This window comes from Delphinapterus leucas, chromosome 3 (genome assembly GCF_059928025.1).
Source record: "Delphinapterus leucas isolate spDelLeu-1000000601 "Yukka" chromosome 3, BTC_Dleu_Yukka2, whole genome shotgun sequence".
Classification (NCBI taxonomy): domain Eukaryota; kingdom Metazoa; phylum Chordata; class Mammalia; order Artiodactyla; family Monodontidae; genus Delphinapterus; species Delphinapterus leucas.
Window position 1 is genome coordinate 113,436,751 of NC_143131.1, and position 22,243 is coordinate 113,458,993.

General features: G+C 37.7%; 2 protein-coding genes across 8 annotated transcripts in view; both read left to right on the forward strand.

The window, feature by feature from the left end:
* The window catches only part of SEC24A (SEC24 homolog A, COPII component), a 63,211-nt gene extending 58,194 nt beyond the window's left edge, over positions 1–5,017 (forward strand). For 6 of the 7 annotated variants that reach the window (XM_022588828.3, XM_089908439.1, XM_089908437.1 and 3 more), the window contains 3 exons: positions 294–386; positions 1,554–1,657; positions 2,062–5,017. In XM_022588828.3, the coding sequence (XP_022444536.1) occupies positions 294–386; positions 1,554–1,657; positions 2,062–2,176 (312 nt within the window). In that variant the 3' untranslated portion in view covers positions 2,177–5,017. Of the gene's footprint in view, positions 1–293; positions 387–1,374; positions 1,658–2,061 lie in introns of those variants that run through there. The other variant, XM_089908438.1, reaches the window with a different exon arrangement.
* Positions 5,018–9,381: 4,364 nt separating this feature from the next.
* On the forward strand, positions 9,382–19,923 carry CAMLG (calcium modulating ligand). Its single transcript, XM_022588833.3, has 4 exons — positions 9,382–9,772; positions 11,346–11,806; positions 14,519–14,584; positions 17,828–19,923. Exons 1-4 carry the CDS (start codon positions 9,466–9,468, stop codon positions 18,017–18,019), a joined length of 1,026 nt encoding a protein of 341 aa, XP_022444541.3. The 5' UTR covers positions 9,382–9,465; the 3' UTR covers positions 18,020–19,923.
* Positions 19,924–22,243: the final 2,320 nt, after the last annotated feature.

Consider the following 22,243-nt stretch of genomic DNA (forward strand, 5'->3'; position numbering starts at 1 on the left):
TCTGCATACTACTACCTTCATTCCTCTTAATATCTCTCTTCCTTAACAGATTATATGCTATTTAATCTGTATATTTTTGTATTAGCCACTTATCCCTCCATAGCCTCCTTTCATGCCAAGCATAAAATGTCTCATCACGGTAAATGGTAGTTATCATTACTTCAGTTGAAGGCTGTACAATCTCAGTAAACGTACTCATCTTTCTGATCTTTTGAAACATAGTCAATGGTTAAAGGTAAGTCAACAGCTCACTGTTAAGCTACATCTCAAAATAGTTTTCTTCCCGTTCATAGGTACTAATGCTTTGGGTTGGAAGAAATTGTCGACAGAATTTTCTCAGTCAAGTTCTAGGAGTTGAAAACTATGCATTAATTCCACAGACTATGGTAAGATTATGTAATTATAGTGATTGTAATAGGCTTAAAGGCATTTCAAATGTGGCAAAAACATGAACATCCTATTTTGAAATCATAGCTATATCTTAAAGGCATTCTTTATGTTATTTTGCATCTTTGACTGACTTATTCTTATGTGTGTGTACTATTTTAGGGAGAAAGTAAGGAATTTAGTTAATAGCCAAAAAAGTTTGCTGCTGTTGGCATTAGTGTTAGGGCTCTTTTGTTTCTGTGTTTTGTGTTTTTGCAAGTGATTTCATTGTTCTTTGGCAGGGTCCTTTTAACTGCTGCTTTGGAGTAAGAACTAAGCTCATTTCCACACAAGCAAATGACTTGTGACCAGTGTCAGTTGGATTTATATTGATTATTGGACAGTGTAATAGTGGACTATCTGTCACTAGCTCTGTGACCTTGGTCAAGTCACTAACCTTGACTTGACCAGGTTTGTCAAACCTGGTCAAGCCTCGTTTGTAAGATAAGAATGCTATTGCTTATGGAGGAGTATTTGAAATAACACATGAGAAAGCATGTGTGAAACTATGTACTATTTGGATAGCTGTGAATTTTAAAGTTAGAATTGATTATAGCATGGTCTTATTTCACATCATATTTTTCAGTTTCAACTCTCAGTTTGTCACCAGCTTTGGAATATGTTTTATGTCAGCATCTTTTCATATTTATGGGTTTAACTTCATTTATAGAAGTCATTAGGAGATTTATATATTTAAAAGACATATATGTCAGGATTCTATCTAGGATAAGCAGTAGCTTAATGGTTGGTCTGGATGACTAGGCATTTTAAGTAATGAGGAGATAAGAAATGGATATATTTGTAATAACTGCCTGAATGGATCAGTTAATTCTAGATGTTATAATGTATAGTCTATGGCAACTTCAGTGGAACAGTGGCAGAGTTGAGAATTGCAACAGAGACCAAATGACCTGCAAACCTAAAATATTTATTATCTGTCCCTTTAAGAAGTTTCCAACCCCTTACTAGAAAACTGTGGTATGCAGAATCTCAGGCTCCTCCCCAGACCTCCTAAATCAATGTCTGCAGTTCAGCAAGATCCCCAGGTGATTCATATACAAGATAAAGTTTGAAAAACACTGTAGATGGTTAGAATAAGTTGGATGTTGCTGGTTTTTGTTTAATAGACAGACCTTCCAGAACTTGATACACCAGAATCTGCCAGAACAATAGCTTTCATCTCTTGGCTTAGAGAACAGAGACCATTTTATCCAATACTTTATGTAATAAGGTAAGTTGAATTTGTCATTTACTGGTAGTGAAACAATTTGGCCTTGCAAGGACCTGTTTTGAGTCCTTGTGACTCAAATATGTGTGACCTTTTGCTTAAGCAAACTCTTTATTGATTGATTTGGCCACACTGAGCAGCTTACAGGATGTTAGTTCCCTGACCAGGGTTGGAACCCGGCCCCGGCAGTGAAAGTGCAAAGTCCTACCCACTGGACTGCCAGGGAATTCCTGCAAACTCTTTAGAAGAATATAGAAAAAGAATTTTTTTTAAATAAATAGTACTAAGTTATGCTTTATATCCAGTTATTAGCAAAATGTGTGTCAAAAGCTTTGTGACAAATCCACTGTTTATGTTACTATTACATTTTGTCTAATGTATGTAAATATTTGTCTTTTATTCCTAAGGGATGAGAGTCCAATGAAAGCAAACTTCCTTCAAAACATGGTAGAAGACAGAACAGAATCTGCATTATCATATTATGAATTCCTCTTGCATATACAACAGCAAGTGAATAAATGAACAAATGAAGATACTTAGTAATTTCTAAGGAAAGTTACAATAATGCAGAACACCTGAAAATGTGTAATACTTTCCTTTCCTATTAGGTTTGTGGACTAATGTGATGATTATATGTTCTCACTGTGATCTCAACAAACTATAGCAAATAAAGGAACACAGCAAACATGCGACTCTGAAATACTGTATTTTTTAAATCAAAATATATCTATATACGATTGGATACCTTTTTTCCTTTGCTGCCAATTATGTTTGAGTTGTTATGGATTGAAATAAGACAGTATTGCAGAGGCAAAGTACATTTTGTAAAATAAAGACTTCTGTGTTCCAAATGTATATTTCTCATTTTTTTCTGAATTTTTGGCTGCTACATTTAAAACCTCACAAGACTAAATGTTGCAGGGAAGTTACAAATCCATTGATAATGATCTTTTTAAAAATCAAAAAATTTCTTAAGTAAATAATATGTTGGAAAACTAGAATCCATCCCCCACAGTTGTTTTTTTAAGGAAGAAAAAGGATCATTATATTAACTAAAACTAGAGTAAACTAACTCTAGTCTAGCTTGAGAAGACTATGGAGTGATACAGTCAAGCTTTAAAATCTGTCAGTATTCTCTGTACTTGAAGAACAATGTCCCTGATTTGAGGTGAAAACTACATGTAGTTTTCTGATTTGACTGCAGAAGACTTGGTTGGACACACTGTCTTATTCTGCAGTGAAAAGAATCTGAGCTGTCTTCATAAATACGTTGGGACTCGCAATGATAATAAGGAGATGAGAAACTTAGTTATCTTGGTCCTTTAGGTGGGTTTTATTTGGTACATTTTTGCTCTGTGATGTATAATAAAAGCATTATATTGGTGAAATGAGTATGAATGAAAGAAATTAAAGGTTTCTTAAATGCTGTCTCAAATGCATCAGTAACATTTTTCTAAGGAGTTTAATAATTAAATTGGAAGCTGCTCATAAGATTTATTCTTGGATATTAAAAATTAAAGCATGAATGCCACTGTTTGGTTTAGTGGATATTAAGATTACACAAATCTGATTTATGAAAATTACAAAAGGAACTTGATTCCTGAACATGCTTAAGAAACTGCTTTTTGATTTGGCCAGAGAAATATTATAGTCAAAACTATTCAGTGAATTTTGTTTACAAATAGGTAAATTATACATCTGTATGTTTAAAGTGCCGTGATAAAATAACTTTAAAAGAGTTTGGTCCAGTTTTCACAGATTCATCTTGTCTTATATGAACTTCTTAAAGTAAAAGTTGTTCATGAATAGTAGTTGATGAAAAGATTTTTGTTTCTTTGTTTTAATGGGTTAGAAAAATGTGTTTACAATCTTGATCTCATATGATCACCAATGAAATAGTAACTTTCAGGTTTACATCAATATGAGCTGACTTTAACTGAATTGTTTTGGGGTAGGGAAGAAACAGGTCCCACTAGAGTATATACTACTGCTTGCCAGCAAGATCAAAATAATTGTGTTCTATAAAAATATTATCTCCCTTAAGCAGTGTTAAGGTTTATTTTCAGTATGCAAGTGGTACATTGAACTGGAAATTTTCTTGAAAGCTGCTTCATTTATTAGGAAGCAATTTTCAAATTGTAGCTAGTTAGAATACATTTATATTTTCCCCTCTTCTGAAGAAACTGAGTCATTATTATGCACTGATGTTTCTTAAAATAACTGAAATTCTGTTCATAATGTGAATTTTAAATGTTGATATTGTAGGTTCTTTTTTAATAGTAGTAAATCTTCCAGAGGGAAAAGTTTGTGCTCCTAGGGACAATAATCTTCCTTGTGCCTCACTTTTATCCCTAAGTGGGTATGACTCTTGTTATTACAACATGCTTTGTTAGTGTATTACACAAATTTACTTTAAAAAATTATTTTAGATATTGCATAACATGTGCAATCCAGAATAATTTTATAATAGTCAGGTCATAAAAAACATAACTTTAGTAAGGATTCAGAATATTTGTTCTCCCAGTAATGAGGGAATGAATGAAACTTTTGGAGATATTGATATGAAGCAATTATTTTTTGCAATATTGAATGTGTTGTTTAGTTTAGTTGTTTTGTTTTTTTTTTTAAATTAGGGCACTACCTGCTATCTCATCTTGTATTACTTTTTGATGTAAAGCAACTAATATTTACACTATGCCATATTTTTTTTATTGTAGTTGTAAATTATGAAAGACCCTTGAATTTTCTACAGATCTGCAAGTACTAAAATAACTGACAAGGGCAATCTTGGTATTTAAATCTGAGCATGGCAGTTCTACCATAAAAAGTACTCTATTTTTCTAATTTCTAGGATTTTTAAAATAACATTTCTGTAAGTCTGGCACATTAATATTCCCTTAAGCTGTAGCATTTATTTTAGTTTGCATATATTTTATTGTTTTAATTTAATGTAATATATTGAGTCTAATAGACTGTTTTACAATAATTAGAGTAAAAGATTTTCTTCTAATCAAAGATGAATAACAGCTGTTATCTAGGGGACCACCAAATGTGATTTCAAGATTTCATTAACTATTACAAATATAATCCTTATATAGAAATTTTAATTTTGTAAAGTAGTGTATAATATTGTAACATTAAATTCTTGTTTTCAAATTCAAAAATGTATTGATCTTCAATGTGCTGTGTTAAATCTTGCTTCTCTGAAACGTTAGAGACAAGATGTCTTCCTTTTTACAGTTTGTAATTTTCACTGTTTTATTCCTGTAAAAAGAAAAGTCATTTGTAACCCATGCAAATAACCGTTTGAACTGTGCTAACTTATCAATTTGGCTATTCAATAAAGTTAATTGAAAGAGCTAACATACTGTGATTAGTTATTTAAATTGGTATAAATAACTTGACAGTCACTGAGTAGTGCTATGTTTTGCACCCAAATTAAGTAAATGGAAAACTATTGCTGAAGGTTCTTTAAACCTGAGTCAGTGTCTGGGAAGTCATAATCCAAATTCTGGATGCTCACTCTTCAAGAACAGCTAGGTTTAAAATATTAGATTGGGGGCTTCCCTGGTGGCACAGTGGTTGAGAGTCTGCCTGCCAATGCAGGGGACACGGGTTCGTGCCCCGGTCCGGGAAGATCCCACATGCCGCGGAGTGGCTGGGCCTGTGAGACATGGCTGCTGAGCCTGCGCGTCCGGAGCCTGTGCTCCGCAACAGGAGAGGCCACAACAGTGAGAGGCCCACATACCGCAGAAAAAAAATAAAATAAAAAAATAAAATTCTAGATTGAAAGCGTTTTCAATTTTTTAATTCTCAATATGTTTAAGATACTACTCCACTGTCTTGTGGACCCTTTTGTTACTGATAAGATGCCTACTGTAAGTCTAATGGTTTATTTGAAGATAATTTGTTAGCTTTTAAGATTTTTCTTTTATCCTTAATATTCTATAGTTTTAATACTCTGAGTTTACTGTTTACCCTGCTTGCTTTTCAGAGCATGCTTTAATCTGGAGATCCTTGTCTATCTTCAATTCTGGAAAATTCTCAGTTACTTTTAAATTTTTTATTTATTTTTAAAACTTAGGTATAATTGACATATATTTTCTCTTAAAATATTTGCTTCTGTCATTCCCTCTATTCTTTTTTTACCTTCAGAATTCCTTTTTTAAAAATATATATATTTATTTATTTTAAAATTTATTTTGGCTGCTCGGGTCTTAGTTGCGGCACACGGGCTCTTTGTTGTGGCATGCAGACTTCTTAGTTGTGGCATGCATGAGGGATCTAGTTCCTTGACCAGGGATGGAACCCGGGCCCCGGGAGTGCATTGGGAGTGCAGAGTCTTACCCACTGGACCACCAGGGAAGTCTCCAGAATTCCTCTGTGACTAATTCCTCTGTGACTACGTCCAGTTGGAGTTTAATCTCATCTATTGATTTTTATATTTGTATAACTAACTCTTTTTGATTAATTTCTGCCTATTTTGTTCAATAATGTATTAAAATTGTTCTATAACATTCTTTCTGGAGTGAATTCCAATTTTTAATTTGGGTGGCAGAATTTAAATGTATTTCTTCATGTTTTTTAGAATTTGGGTTTCTAGGCTTATTTGATTGGGAGGGTTGTTATTTTCATTTTAGCACATCTCTCTCAGTCCAAGCTTTCCCCCTCCCTGTCTATGGGTTTTCTAGTTGCTTTTTCCCAAAACTAGGGCTCATGGAGGTATTTTAGGGCTCCTGCCGTGATTTGGGGATATCACCATTCCAGTCACCAACAGTGGGAAGTCTAGTTGTTGCCCTCTCTTCTGCCTCTCTGTTTAGTAAGCTGAAGGCCAATAGCTAATGATATTTTGAATATTTTTCAGGGAGGGCAGACCTCAAGCAGTGAGTTTGTCCTGTTCATCCCTTTGTCTCGCGTGGAGCACTTTCAGGTCCTCTTACACATAGAATGTGCTACCATTGCCAGCTTCTGGATCTGCAGCCCAACAGGCACCTGACTTTAGCTCCACTGTGCTGTTTCTGATACTTTGATCTGCTGAGATGTTTCTCTTGTTTTTGAGGCCAGCTATATCTTTTTTTTTCCCTTTATGTTTTTTAAAAAAATATTTATTTGGCTGCATCGGGTCTTAGTTGCGGTGCACGGGATCTTCGTTGCGGTGTGTGGACTCAGTTGTTGTGGTGCGTGGGCTTAGTTGCTCTGTGGCATGTGGGATCCTAGTTCCCTGACCAGGGATTGAACCTGCGTCCCCTGCATTGGAAGGCGGATTCTTAACCACTGGACCGCCAGGGAAGTCCCTCCCTTTATGTTTTTAACTGTTACTGATTGCTATATGTAGTAGAGAGGTGTTCAAGCATGAACTTACTGTCTATATTTAACCTGAGAATTTGAATTCTACTTTTATTACTTATGACTCAATATGTTCATACGTATTTGTCAGTTTGTAGCTACAATTTGTCAATAAAGTATTAATATTAGCCTACCTAAACAATGCTGGGATCAAATAAAAATTATACATAAAACTCATTGAAAATGCCAAGATTTGGCACAAAAGAAAAATTTCTGCAGCTATTCAGGTAAATTTAATCTTGTGCTCTCAGTGCTAAGCATGGGGCAAAGTGGTCAATTTTTAAAAATGGAAAAAAAAAATAATTTTAAAAAATTAAAATTTTTAAAGGAATATAAAAACGAGACCAAAAAAATAACACACACACAAGAAAAAGAGATGGAGGTGGGCTTGCCCTTGTAAAGTCTATAGTGAGGGAGACAGAAATTAAGACAAGAATCGTTAAGTATGCACATCATTTAGTAAGGAATCATATACCACTGAGAAGCACAAGGAAATTTAATAACTATGGAAACCCCATAGGGAAATGGTTTCCCAGAAATAAGTAAGCATGTAATATGAAATCTTGACACTTTAAATTCTTACCTGACTCCATCAGCCATCATACATCAACACATCTATCAAAATATCCATTTGGTTTCTATATGCTATCTCAAGTGAAAAAAATCTTTTGTCTACCATGGAACTGTATTTGGTCTTGACTCATCAGGATTTTACCTCATCAAGTTGTGCACACTTATTACTGGTACTTAATTATTTCAACTGTAGAAGTTTTTAAGGCACAGTCTGGGCCTCAGAGATGTAGATCTGTACAGATATGCAGGGAAACCTTTTCTAATGCTTTACAATTATTAGTTAGGGCATGTCCCTGAGATTTAGCTATCATCCAATCAAGGGGGAATGTTCAATGTTTATACCTGAGTTCCCTTACGTTGTTGAACCCAAAAGATAAGTTGCTGTTTGTTTTTACACTTTTTTTCATAATCCTTTTCTGTCTGAGACAGGGTCAGATGACTAACAGTTAAAAACAGTATTTTATTACCTTCTATCTAAGCAGGGTTTTTCACCCACTTGCTGACTTTGAGCAGGCTTCATTGCAGGGGACACACTAGGCTGCCTCACCCCCTGCAGCCTCAGGTACGAACTGGCCATGGCGTCCTCTCAGCAAGAGTTGACAAGGGATTTAATTCATTCATTCATTTACTCATTCACTTAGTCATTACTGTGCACCAGGGCTGCATTATGACTTTTGTGGGCTGTAGATATTTTGCTTTCGTGGGCTCCTTCCTCTATAAAAGCATATTTAAAATTATATTTTATGACTGTGTTAGTGTGAGAATGACTACAATCCAGGCTTGATTCATCATTATACAAAAATTATTACTACACTTTTCTTCTGATTTAAAAAAAACATTCAAATAAATGAACTTATTTAGAAAACAGAGAAAACAAACTCATGGTTACCAAAGGGCAAGGGAGGGATAAATTGGGAGTATGGGGTTAACAGATGCACACTTCCATATATAAAATAGATAAACAGCAAGGGTTTACTGTATAGCACAGGGAACTATATTCAATATCTTGTAACAAACTATAATGGAAAAGAATAATGTAAAAAAGAACATAGACATGTACATATATATATGTCAATACGTATAACCAGATCACTTTGCTGTACACCTGAAACTAATACAATATTGTAAATCAACTATACTTCCATTAAAAAAATTCAAAACAAAACATTTTCTTGGTCCTCTATTGTGGGCCCTCACCATGGCCTAATGGATAAGGCAACCCTGTTAAGCGCTCACACTGTTCTAGGAGTTGCAGCCGTGAACAAAACACATTACTTGTCTTCATGGAGCTTACATTTTAGTAAGAAGCAGATAAACACAAGTACATTCAGCTTTCGAGTCGGTTATAACTGTTGAGAAAAGGCACAAAAGGAGAATAAGGAGTGTTGAGAGGGGGTGGCAATTTAAATAGAACGGAAAGGGAAGGCTTCACTGGGAAAGTCTTGAACAAAGACACGAGGAAAGCCTGGAACGAACCAGGTGTGTATTTGGTAGTAGCACTACTGAAGATGAGGAATCAGCACCAATAACAAATCCCAACCGCAAGGGTCCCTAAAGCGTCGCTCTCGGAGTTACGCATTCCCGAAGCCTATAAGCGAGGCCGAAGAAGATCACTGGAAACCAGTGCCTGCCGCTGCAATCTCCATTTTACTTCCTGGCACCAGGTAGGAAGAGTTTATTCGTCGCTCCCATACGTTTTCCGTGCGTCAGGCTAGGTGCCGGTTTTCTTCACTTCCGAGGGAACGCCACCGGGTCCCGCTGGTAGGGGGAGAGGAGCAAAGAGGGCCAGCCCAGGCGGAAGGAACTGAAGCTTCCAGCGATGCCCTCACTCAAGATGGCGGCGCAAGGCTCGCGCTTGGTCCCGTCAGGCGGCGCGCGTGCTTAGGCTGCATATGCGGCCAAGCGCTAGGGAAGGGGGCGGGCCCACAGAGGTAGAGGGACGCTTGCTCTGCGGCCCGGCCAGGAGTCTTCATCGCCGCGGCTCCCGCTGCTGTCACCGTCACCACTCCCGGATTGTGGAGGGGAAGATGGAGCCGGTCACCATCGCTACCGACAGCGGGGACCGGCCGGGGGCCCCGGCGGGCTCAGGCCTGTCGGCTTCCCAGCGTCGGGCCGAGCTGCGGCGGAGAAAGCTGCTCATGAACTCGGAACAGCGCATCAACCGAATCATGGGCTTTCACAGGCCGGGGAGCGGCGCCGGTGAGAACCTCCGTTTCCCCACAGTCTCCTGCCCATCCCTTTTGAGTCTTCGGGATCATTCTTCCTTTCCCTTCTCCACCCTGCTGACCTTTTTGACCAAACCCTGCTTTCTGACCTCCCCTCTGGCCCCGTCCCTTCGATGATATCCCCAGTTCGCACTTCTTAACCCCACGACGTTTCTAGTCTCTTTCCTCAGTTTTCCGGGGGCTCCGCCCTTAGGTTGTCTCCACCTCCGCCGCGGACTGCGAAACTCTCGCTCCTGAGACCCTCTGCCCTGGTGCCCTCTGCCCAGTTACCCTGAGACGGCCCCCTTCCTCCTTACCCACTCCCTCGCCTCTCTTGAAGTGCGCACATTTTATCCCTAGACTGCTCTGTCTATTGTGCCCGTCGGGAAGATTGCCTGCCTTTATTTCCTTTCGAAATGCTTACCCTTCCCGTGCCTTCCCTGGCTTCTATCTTCTTTTGCCTTTTGCTGTAACTCTGTCGGCCTGCATGAGCTTGTCTTTACTGAACTGCCCCCTGGTTCTTCCTTGGATCAGAGACTCTTACGGTTAAATCCTAGTGTCTGTGTTCGGTGCTCTCCACACTGTCATCTACAGGCCTTCTTAAACAGGTGAAAAAAATTGGAGGGACCGTTCTTTAGAAACCCAACAAGTGGGACGTGCCCATCTGAGGCCTTATCTCCTAGTGTGCTGAGATTGATGTGAGTGATGTCAGGAACTGCATTTAACACTGAAGAGAGCTCCTCATTTCTCCCCCAATGACATGTACAATGAGTTTCTTAAAATTTTTTTTCATGTGAATATTTACTGAACACTCAGTATGAGCTAGTGTTCTCTAAATTTCCATTGAGCGTTGCCTTTAATATTTGGCCTTTAGTCACTGATTGCATGTTCCTTAGATCCTTGTGACTTCTGCTCTGTGGGGCTTTAGATATATAGCTCTGAACTTTTAGACAGTTTACAGGTTTGCGACTGAAAACTGCCAAGAGGGGTAAGAGCCCTATTTCAAATTCTAGAACAATCGTTAGAAGACACATTTTCCCCTTTAATGATTAATAGTAGAATATTTATTCTTTCCTAAAGCTTCTACTTTGTTATTTTGCTTTGAAATTTTTATTTTATCTGTCATTAAAGGTTTTTTTTCCCCTTTGTTTTGTTTAAAACCGGAACAGCATCTTAAAACTGCTTAAGTACCTGCTAATGGCTGCCAAATTACAGTAGAATGATTACGTAAACTGTAGCTGTAGTATATGCCACACCCTGTGCTGACAGGACTCTGGATTCAGAAATGTAATATTAAAAATACAGATTAAAAAAAATCTCCATCCCTGTCTTTCCCAATTTGTATAATAGCGTTATCTTCTACCTCCAAAGTTTGGGGTATGTCCTCTGAAGGAATACTCTTTTTGACATTTTGAGTGTGTAGAGGAAGGAACTAGTTTGTCTTATGAAGAATCAGTATTAAATTCAGAGGCTGTGAAGTTCTAGCTCTAGTGGCATATTTTTAAATAGTAATAAGAAAGATGTTTGCCAGTATGTAATACTTAAGTCTTCTAAATTTCTTTTCTCAGAAGAAGAAAGTCAAACAAAATCAAAGCAGCAGGACAGTGATAAACTGAACTCCCTCACCATTCCTTCAGTTTCAAAGCGAGTAGTGCTGGGTGATTCGGTCAGTACAGGAACAACTGACCAGCAGAGTGGTGTGGCCGAGGTAAAGGGGACTCAGCTGGGAGACAAATTGGACTCTTTCATTAAACCTCCTGAGTGCAGTATTGATGTAAGCCTTGAGCTCCGGCAGCGCAACAGAGGAGACCTGACAGCAGACACTGTCCAGAGGGGTTCTCGCCATGGCCTAGAACAGTACCTCTCCAGATTTGAAGAAGCAATGAAGCTAAGGAAACAGTTGATTAGTGAAAAACCCAACCAAGAGGATGGAAATACAACTGAAGAATTTGACTCTTTTCGAATATTTAGATTGGTGGGATGTGCTCTTCTTGCCTTTGGAGTCAGAGCTTTTGTTTGCAAATATTTGGTAAGAAACAGTGGAAAATGCAAATTGATTATAATAATGAGTGCTTTTGTAAGATTCATTGCCAACAGTAACTTAATATTTACCAGATTCGTGTGGATGTTTGGAGATGTGTTATAAACTGCTATTCACCTTAGGTATAGAATGAGGTGTTCTGGTTAAATACAGAGCCTGATAATAATTGCTAAAATCTTTCTACATGCTAAGTAACATTCTAAGTGCTTTACATATATTAATTCATTTAACCTCATCCTTGAACCAGGTATCATTTTTTTTAAACATCTTTATTGGAATATAATTGCTTTATAATGGTGTGTTAGTTTCTGCTTTATAACAAAGTGAATCAGCTATACATATACATATATCCCCATATCCCCTCCCTCTTGCATCTCCCTCCTGCCCTCCCTATCCCACCCCTCTAGGTGGTCACAAAGCACTGAGCTGATCTCCCTGTGCTATGCGGCTGCTTCCCACTAGCTATCAGTTTTACATTTGGTAGTATATATAAGTCCATGCCATTCTCTCACTTCGTCCCAGCTTACTCTTCCCCCTCCCCATGTCCTCAAGTCCATTCTCTATGTCTGCGTCTTTATTCCTGTACTGCCCCTAGTGAACCAGGTATCATTTGAATCTGTTTTATAGATGAAGGAATGAAGACTCAGAGAGGTGAAATCATTTGTCCTGGGTCACACTACTAAGTGACAGCTGGGATTAAACCCAAGCACTTTGATTCCAAAACCAAAGGGTAAATTACCTACATATATAGAGATATTAATTACCACTTTTCAAATTTGAAATATTAAAATGCAGTTCCTATGGTCCTGGATGTGATGTAATTTTTTTATGGTTCAGAAGGCATTCTGCATTTTATAGTGTAGTATTATCATAGGAGCAGTCCATTTTTGTTGTACCTTCGTATGCCATGGCTGTTCAGTGAAAGTTGGGATTTATTGTACCTTTTGTTTCATAGTATGTGGAGGAAAGAAGAAAAGCATAACAGTGTCTTGCTCTTTGAGGTGTTTCCATTCAGTAGACATTTTAAGAATACCTACCAAGTACCAGCCACATAAGTAAATTTTCAGATAACTAAGGTTTATGTTATTAAGAAAAAAGTTTTTATTATTATTATTTTTAAAATTTATTTAGTTTATTTATTTATTTTTGGCTGCGTTGGGTCTTCGTTGCTGCACGCGGGCTTTCTCTAGTTAGGGCGATCGGGGGCTACTCTTTGTTGCGGTGCGCGGGCTTCTCATTGTGGTGGCTTCTCTTGCTGCGGAACACAGGCTCCAGGCACGTGGACTTCACTAGTTGTGGCTCGCGGGCTCTAGAGTGCAGGCTCAGTAGTTGTGGCTCATAGGCTTACTTCCTCTGCGGAATGTGGGATCTTCCTGGACCAGGGCTCGAACCCGCGTCCCCTGCATTGGCAGGTGGATTCTTAACCACTGTGCCACCAGGGAAGCCCAGAAAAAAAGTTTTTAAAAGTCTGTTTTTTTAATGGAAATTCCCATCTTTTAAAAAAAAATAATAATTAATTTATTTATTTTTGCCTGCATTGGGTCTTTGTTGCTGCACGTAGCCTTTCTCTAGTTGCGGCAAGTGGGGCCTATTCTTTTTTGTGGTGTGCATGCTTCTCATTGCGGTGGCTTCTCTTGTTACGGAGCGTGGGCTCTAGGCACATGGACTTCAATAGTTGTGGCATGTGGGCTCAGTACTTGTGGCTTGCAGGCTCAGTAGTTGTGGCACACAGGCTTAGTTGCTCCACGGCATGTGGGATCTTCCCGGACCGAGGCTCGAACCTGTGTCCCCTGCGTTGGCAGGCGGATTCTTAACCACTGTGCCACCAAGGAAGTCCCTAAAAGTCTATTTTTATGCCAGTTTTTTCTTAAAGAGAATCTGTTGAACAGATTCGATTTTTTTTTTCCTGATGATAAATTGGCATCATAGCTTTCAGCGTTTAGTGAGATGTATAGCTACTTTTTTTGCCTTATCTAAAGGACTCTGTACTTCCATGCTTTTAAAATTATGTCCTATTTTTGTACCTCATTTCGTGTGAGGTTTTTTGGCTTTCTGGGTGTTTTTTTTGCTGTCAGATTTTCACCTGTTAATCACTGCTCTCACTATTCTTCCATCTAGTAATATTTGCCCCTTCACCCCCGATTTTAACTTTAGAAATAAATGTAAATTAGGTATTATTTTGATCTTTTCTGTTTTATTGTGTGAGAAGTGAGATAACCAAGCCATTTTATCTATAATAAAAACACCTCATCATTTGAGGGCCAGAGATGAATTCATTCCTTGCCCTGAAGTGTGAGTGAGATATGTATGGCATCTCTTTTGAGTATTGAGCCTTTTAGCTATGCTTTCAAACTGTCAGTTAATTACCTCTAGATGAGAGAGATGTTACTGCATGGTGATTATACATCAGTCACCGCTGAGAAGTTACCTTTTAAATTATTTAAAAGATAAGTTTTTAAGAGAGAGGGAATTTTGGAGGATGTTGATAGAATGTGACTTGAGAAACATGTTTTATGTTAAGGAAATCAAGTCTCTTTATTTTTGTCACTCTTTTGCAGAAACAAGAATCCTTTCGGCCACTAAAATTAAATATTTTATTACAGTTTTTTTGCTTGGAATTTTATAACTGCTGTTAGTTTGATTTATTGTGATTTGAATGATTATGTTGGAAATATGTAACTTTATCTTCTGTCTTCACAGTCCATATTTGCTCCATTTCTTACTTTACAACTTGCATACATGGGACTATACAAATATTTTCCTAAGGTAAATTAAAATTTTTTCTGAATTATGGTGATATATTTAGATTGATTAACAACTAGATGATTTTAAGAACTTAAAGTTATTTATACTTATGGTCTGAATCAGTGCTATTCAAAGAGTGATTGGCTCACAAGTGCAGATCTTCAAACTATTTGTTTCTGTTTGTAATAAGTTCAGTTCAGAAAGTGAGTAATTAGAAACTTGTATAGCAGTATGACATTGCCATAACATTTTTATCATATTTTACAAAAATGTTGGTCCACCATGGAATAGGGGAAAACCCTCATGACAGAGTTTGAATAGTACTTGTCTAAGAAAGTGTTCAACTTAGTTACTTAGTAAATTTAGTAATACATTTTGTTTTTAACAAAGGAAGTTATTTTTAAAATGGGTTCAGTTATCTTACTGTGCTCCTTACTGAACACTTAATGACAGTGCGCTTTATCTTTAATGCCAAGGGTCTGATATTTGTAAGAAATATTTGGCCATACTTACAGAGCAGAATCATGGGGAGTATCAGTGTTTATCTGGTCAGCTTGACTCCAATTATACTATAGTTTTATGGAACTTGCCTTGCCATTAGAGAAGATAACCTTACTTGTGTAATTGAGTTTTTGTGTGAGATTTTTGCTTAAAAATGGCTACTTTACTGTTTGCTTAGTCATTTGTAATGCACTGATAGACCTCATGTGTGTGTTTAATGGGTTTGAAACATATTTTTGAGGGGTCAAATAGTCAAATCCACAAAGTAAAAGAGTAAAGAAAGGTATGTACTTTTATTTATTATTTTATTTTTAAAATAAATTTATTTTAGTTCTGGCTGCTTTGGGTCTTTACTGTGTGCGGGCTTTCTTTAGTTGTGGCGGGTGGGGGCTACTCTTTGTTGCAGTTCGCGGGCCTCTCACTGTGATGGCTTCTCTTGTTGCAGAGCACCAGCTCTAGGTGCGCGGGCTTCAGTAGTTGTGGCATGCAGGCTCAGTAGCTGTGGCTCGTGGGCTCTAGAGCGCAGGCTCAGTAGTTGTGGCGCACGGGCTTAGTTGCCCCGCGACATGTGGGATCTTCCTGGACCAGGGCTCTAACCCATGTCCCCTGCACTGGCAGGTGGATTCTTAACCACTGTGCCACCAGGGAAGCCCTGTAATTTTATTTTTTAATTAAAACTTTTTTTATGATATAGATGTATATTCATTGATCCCCTCCAAAAATGTAATTTTAATTAAAGCATTTGTTTAGAAATTTACCCTTGAAACATTGATTTTAGTTTTGCAATAGCAAAAGTTTGGAAACAACCTAAATGTCTACTGATAAGTGACTAGTTAAAAAAAATTATGGCCTATCCATTCAGAATGATAAAGGTCTCCATGTACTGATAATGTTAAGCTCGCCAAGAAATATTAAGATATAAAAATACAGAATAACATCTGTAGTATACTCCTTTTTTTTGTAAAAAGGAGGAAAATCCTATGTATTTCATTTTGCTTGTATATGTGTAAAGAAACTCTGGAAGAATATTACATGAAATTTTTAACAGTGGTTATTTGTGATAGAGTGTGTGTCGGTTACTAGGTAAATGGGGAGAGAAAAGGAAGGGAGATTACTGTATAATTTTCTTTCAACAAAATATTTTGTTGTTAACAGGTTTCAACAGAAAAGTTGAAAGAATTGTGCAGTGAACACCCGTTTATGCTTACCACCTAGATTCTGTAGTGAACATTTCATTATATTTATCATATATTCACCCAATTTTCTATCCATTTTCAATACATCTTTTTTTAATACATCTTTTTTTCTTGATGCGTTTCAAAGTATGTTGTAGATGAAGACATCAGTATATTTCACCCCTACACATTTCAGTTTATATATATATATATATATATATATACATATATATACAATTCAGTGTTTCTTTATGGTTATTTTTCATTATTTTGAGGTAAAATTTTCATACGGTGAAATGCTCAAGACTTTATTATACCATTTAATGAGTTTTGACAACCCGTGAAACCCAAATCCTTTAAGATTTAGAACATTACTGTAAGGAAGTTCCATCATGTCCTTTTCCAGGCAGTCCCAACCCCTGCACCACGAAGGTCTGATTTTCTTTTTCCCACTGTAGATTAGTTTTGGTTGTTTTAGTACTTATTTTAAATGGGATCGTTCCTGTATGTACTTCTTTGTGCAAGGCTTCTTTCATTCAGCATCATATTTTTGATATTCATATTGTTGAGTGCATAAGTAGTTCATTTTCTTTCTCTCTCTCTTTTTTTTTTTTTCCCTGAGTAATGCTCCGTTGAGTGAGTGTATCCATTAATTTGTCTAATTACCTATTGCTGGACGTCTTGGTTGTTTCCAATTTTTGGTTAATATGTCTAAAGCAACAAAGAACTTTCCTGAGTGGGTTTTTTTGTGGACATAGGCTTTGATTTCTCTTGGGTAACTATAGCTTTTTATATTTAAAATGTTTTGAACCATGTGATTGGATTTGGTGATACCAAATCAATAAATTAAATGAAAATTCAGCCTTGAATCTCTTAAAGAATGAGACTAGAAAATTATATTAGGAAATAAATGTTCAGTGATATTCTGCTGCATATGTAAACAAACGTGAATTCGTTTGGATGGCAATTAGGGCTGACTCTACAGAATGTTCCTTTGATTCTGTTACAAATTATTCACTGTCCTCCAGTACACCTATCACTCTTCTGACTTTTGTTGTCATGAGACTTAACCTTATAATAAGATTTATCTTCTCACTTTTGTTCATCTTAATCTTGCTCATTCTTAAAGGCCTGTTTTTAATTCCACTTCCTTCTGAAATCCTTCCCTGTGCTTTACTTATACGTAAAACCCTGGAGTAATTTCTGTCTCCTTTGAGCCACTATAGCACACGTCATCCATGTCATTCATTTAGCAATTATTTATGTCCTGTCTGGTAATGCTTTTCCTGTTTTTGTCTTGAGCTTTTGTATGTATCTTAAATTATTATTTATATCTTGCCTCCAAGATAAGACTTTTTTTTTAAACTTTTGATAGCAAGAATGGTGTCTTTTCCCTATTGCCTAGCAGTTTGCTGCTTTACATATTATATGCTCAGTAAATGTTTCTTCATATATTATTGATTGATATTTTGAAACTTCATTAACAGTTTTGAAATCAGTTAGGCAAAAATAGCAGCACTGATGTTTTTATAGAGCTTAAGTCGTCTTCTGAAAGCTGTAAGATTTATTGAAGTCTTTCTCTATGCAGGGTGAGAAGAAGATAAAGACAACAGTGCTAACAGCTGCGCTTCTGTTATCCGGAATTCCTGCTGAAGTGATAAATCGATCAATGGATACTTATAGCAAAATGGGCGAAGTTTTCACAGATCTCTGTGTCTACTTTTTCACTTTTATCTTTTGTCATGAACTGCTTGATTATTGGGGCTCTGAAGTACCATGAAGCCTGCAGAACTCAGAAAGAGAAGCTTACAAAAAAAAATTTCTCTTCTATATTGCAGTGACTCTAAAGGAAGCATATTGGTTTACACCTTTATGAAATTCTTTTACTTTTTGAGGTTTTAAAACCACTTGATTAGGAATGGATGGCAGGTTCCCTGACTGGAAAGGGTTGAGTTTGTATTAATACTGATATGAAGATTAGAGTACCAATGTCAGTAATCGATTTTTCTTGTTTAATTAGAATTCCTAGTCTACACCTTTCCCTAACTTCTCAGATTTGTAATTCCTCTTTGAGAGCTGAGCTAGTGCTTTTAGGAGAGCAGATGAATGTTGTCTCAGCCAGTCCCAAGGACTGAATCTTGTATTTGTATTGTTCTGTCCTGAGAAATGGAGCCATCTTAAAAATAAAATGAAAGAAATTGAATTGTCTAGTGTTAAGTTTGCACATTTTAACTTATAAGGGCTGAATAAGGTAGCCAATTTTATCTTTTCTCGTTGAGTCAGTATCTTAATTTTTTTTTTTTTGCGGTATGCAGGCCTCTCACCCCGTGACCTCTCCCGTCACGGAGCACAGGCTCCAGACGTGCAGGCCCAGAGGCCATGGCTCACGGGCCCAGCCGCTCCACAGCATGTGGGATCCTCCCGGACCAGGGCACGAACCCGTGTCCCCTGCATCGGCAGGCGGACTCTCAACCACTGCACCACCAGGGAAGCCCCAGTATCTTAATTTTTATTCCAGCATAAATATTTAATGGAGGAAATGATTAAGATTCATACATGTGAAATTAAAAGGTATTTATGAAATCTTTATTAATTTCAATTTATGAAAAATTTTATTACCAAACTCAGAATTGGAAATTTTTACTTTTGAGTTTTAGATTTTCAGAAGTATGTTTTTTAAGCAATAGGCATAGAATGATTAGATATAAAAATGGAATTTGAAGAATTGACTGACGTATTCAACCCAATAGCATAAATACTCTTTTAACTAATGTGGTAACACTGTCATATTTGGAAGGTTTGACTTAAAAGAGTATAAAGCATAAGTTTTTTATCACTTGGTATTACATTTCCCTAGTTTTTTTGTATCATCTGTTTGATTAATTCTTGTGATATAGACTTTTTTATTACTCACAGAGTTTTTTTATTTTGAAACACAGTGATGGAGAGTAAGTATAACAATTTGTCTATTCGTTTGACTTAGGGTAAGATTACAAGCACACATTTTTCCTAATTCCATACAAATCTAATATGCAGAGGATTGGATAGTATTCTTGAATTTGTCACACTCTCCCCAATCCCTGGGAAGACACTAGGGGTTTTCAACTGCACATTTTATTTCTTCCATTTTGTCACTTTACACATGCAAAGTTTTAGTAATTGTAAGTCATTATCAAATTTTTTTCAAAGAGAAGACATGAGTATTTGCTTAAGCATGTTGAATAATGTCAAATGGAAATGCAGGTTTATTAGTGTTTGGAATAATTAAGAAGAATTTTTTTACTTAGAAATTTCAGGGATTTGAAATGTTTATGAGTTAAAACTAGATTGACAGGGCTTCCCTGGTGGAGCAGTGGTTGAGAGTCCGCCTGCCGATGCAGGGGACATGGGTTTGTGCCCCGGTCCGGGAAGATCCCACATGCCGCGGAGCGGCTGGGCCCGTGAGCCATGGCCGCTGAGCCTGCGTGTCCGGAGCCTGTGCTCCGCAAAGGGAGAGGCCACAACAGTGAGAGGCCCGCGTACTGCTAAAAAATAAAAAAAAAAACAAAACTAGATTGACAAGGATGGTTGTTGAGGACTTCCCTGGTGGTCCAGTGGTTAAGACTCTGCGCTTCCACTGCAGGGGGCGCGGGTTCCGTCCCTGGTCTGGGAGGTTCCTCATGTTGTGAGGTGCAGCCAAAAAAGAAGACAACAATAACAAAAAAGGATGGTCGTCGAGGACTTCCCTGGTGGTCCAGTGGTTAAGACTCTGCGCTTCCACTGCAGGGGGCGCGGGTTCCGTCCCTGGTCTGGGAGGTTCCTCATGTTGTGAGGTGCAGCCAAAAAAGAAGACAACAATAACAACAAAGGATGGTCGTCGAGAGGTGACATCTTTGGCCATAGATTTTTAGTCTTATTAGCTGTATAAACGGATGTGTGTACACACAGTTGGTGTAAAAACAGCAAGAGGGTTATGAGATTCAGAACTAGGTTAGTTAGAATCAAAATCTGCTTTGGAAGCCAGGGCAGTTTGCTAAATAAGTGATGTATTGGAGACATAGTAGACTATAATTACTTCTTTCACCTCTGCTAATAGATAAAAGTAGTTTCTTCAAGGACATAGAAATGCTGTGAACTTACCGTAAATATGCTGTGGGCACAAAAAGCCAGTTAGAATTGTCACGTGAATATGTTCTCTTAAAAGGGAGTTAGAGGTACTTTCCTGGTGGTCCAGTGTTTAAGATTCTGCACTCTCCGTGTGGGGGGCTGGGGTTCGATCCCTGGTCAGGGAACTAGATCCTGCATGCATGCTACAACTGAAGATCCTGCATGCTGCAACTAAAGACCTGGGGCAGCCACTAAATAAATGAATATTAAAAAAGAAAATAAAACTATTTTTAAAAAAAGGGAGTTAGAAATGAAGTATCTTGGAAAGAGCTCTGGCCTGGGTATCAGATGCCTGGGTTCTGGTTCCAGTTTAGATTCCAAGAAGATTAGTGATCTGGGATTAAATTTGTTTCCCATGTCTCAGTATTCTCCCTTAAAATCAAGACATTTGAGTAAGTGATTTAAAAAATCTGTTCCAGCTATATCAATTTTTGCATGGCCTCATCCAGTTCCTTGGCTTCAAATACTGTATACAGAAAGTCCCTGAGTTAGGGTGGTTTGACTTACAATTTTTTGACTTTATGGTGGTGTCAAAGTGACACATTCGTTAGAAACCGTGCTTTGAATTTCGAATTTTGATCTCTTCCTGGGCTAGCCATCTGCAGTATGATACTCTCTAGTGACGCTGGGCAGTGGCAGAGAGCTGCAGATCCCAGTCCATGATGATCCACTTAAAACTGTTCTGCTTTTCACTTTCAGTATAGTATTCAATAAATTACATGAGATAGTCAACATTTTATTATAAAATAGGCTTTGTGTTAGATGATTCTGCCCAACTGCAGGCTAATGTGTGTGTTCTGACATGTTTAAGGTAGGCTAGGCTAAGTTATTTTTTATTTTATTTTATTTATTTATTTTTTTAGGCTAAGTTATGACGGATAGGTTAGGCATATTAAAATGCATTTTCCGCTTGCAGTATTTTAAACTTAAGATGGGTTTATCAGGATGTAATCCCATCCTAAGTTGAGGAAGATCTGTATTATACATTCTATAAAGTGCTTATGACCCTTATCTCTCCAATCTCTATTTCTCCTTTGAACTCCAGATTCATATATTTCCTTTCAGCCATTATCTCCTTCTGGATATCTAGTAGGCAGAAACACTGATTTTCTCTCCTTTTCCCACCAAATCTGCTGCACCCAGGCCTTTTTCATCTCCACAAATTCACCACAATCCAGAGTAGCTCGGATCAAAACCTGGGAGTCATCTTTATTCCTCCCTTACCCTTGCATTTCACATCCATTTTATCAATTAGTGTTTGGAAAGCTGCCTGTGGAATACATCCAGAATCTGACCACTTGTCAGTGTCTCCACACTCCTTACCTAAGCAATTTACAATGGCTCTCATACCTGACCCTCACTGGTGTCCATTCTGTCATATATTGGCTCAGGCCTTCCTTACTCGGCATGGTCTGCCCTGCAGCCACAGGTGGGCAATAAATCACAGAGGAAGAGCAGAAGCCAGTCTTAGAGTCTTAAACTCGTTGGTTTCATTTTTTAAAAATTCAAATTTATCGAGGTAAGGTTTACATACAATAAAACACACCAATTTAAAGCATACAGTTCAGGGAACTCACTGGCCGTCCAGTGGTTAGGACTCCACGCTTCCACTGCAGGGGCCCCGGGTTGGGGAACTAAGATCCCGCAGGCTGTGGGGCACGGCCAAAAAAAATAACAATAAAATAAAAATAAAGCGTACAGTTCAATGAATCTTGACAAACATCCATGCAATGACTGCCACAGTCAAAATATGGAACTTTTCTATCATCTGTATGTGTAAGAACATAAAATAGTACAGAAGCACGTAAAGTAAGTGAGAGCCTGTCCCCAACGCCTTTACAGCTTTCTGCTAAAACAT

Coding starts and splice junctions, on each gene's coding strand:
- CAMLG (XM_022588833.3), top strand. CDS start 9,466: ATGCGGCCAAGCGCTAGGGAAGGGGGCGGGCCCACAGAGGTAGAGGGA. Junction 9,773..11,345: donor CAGGCCGGGGAGCGGCGCCG/GTGAGAACCTCC, acceptor TTCTTTTCTCAG/AAGAAGAAAGTCAAACAAAA. Junction 11,807..14,518: donor CTTTTGTTTGCAAATATTTG/GTAAGAAACAGT, acceptor CTGTCTTCACAG/TCCATATTTGCTCCATTTCT.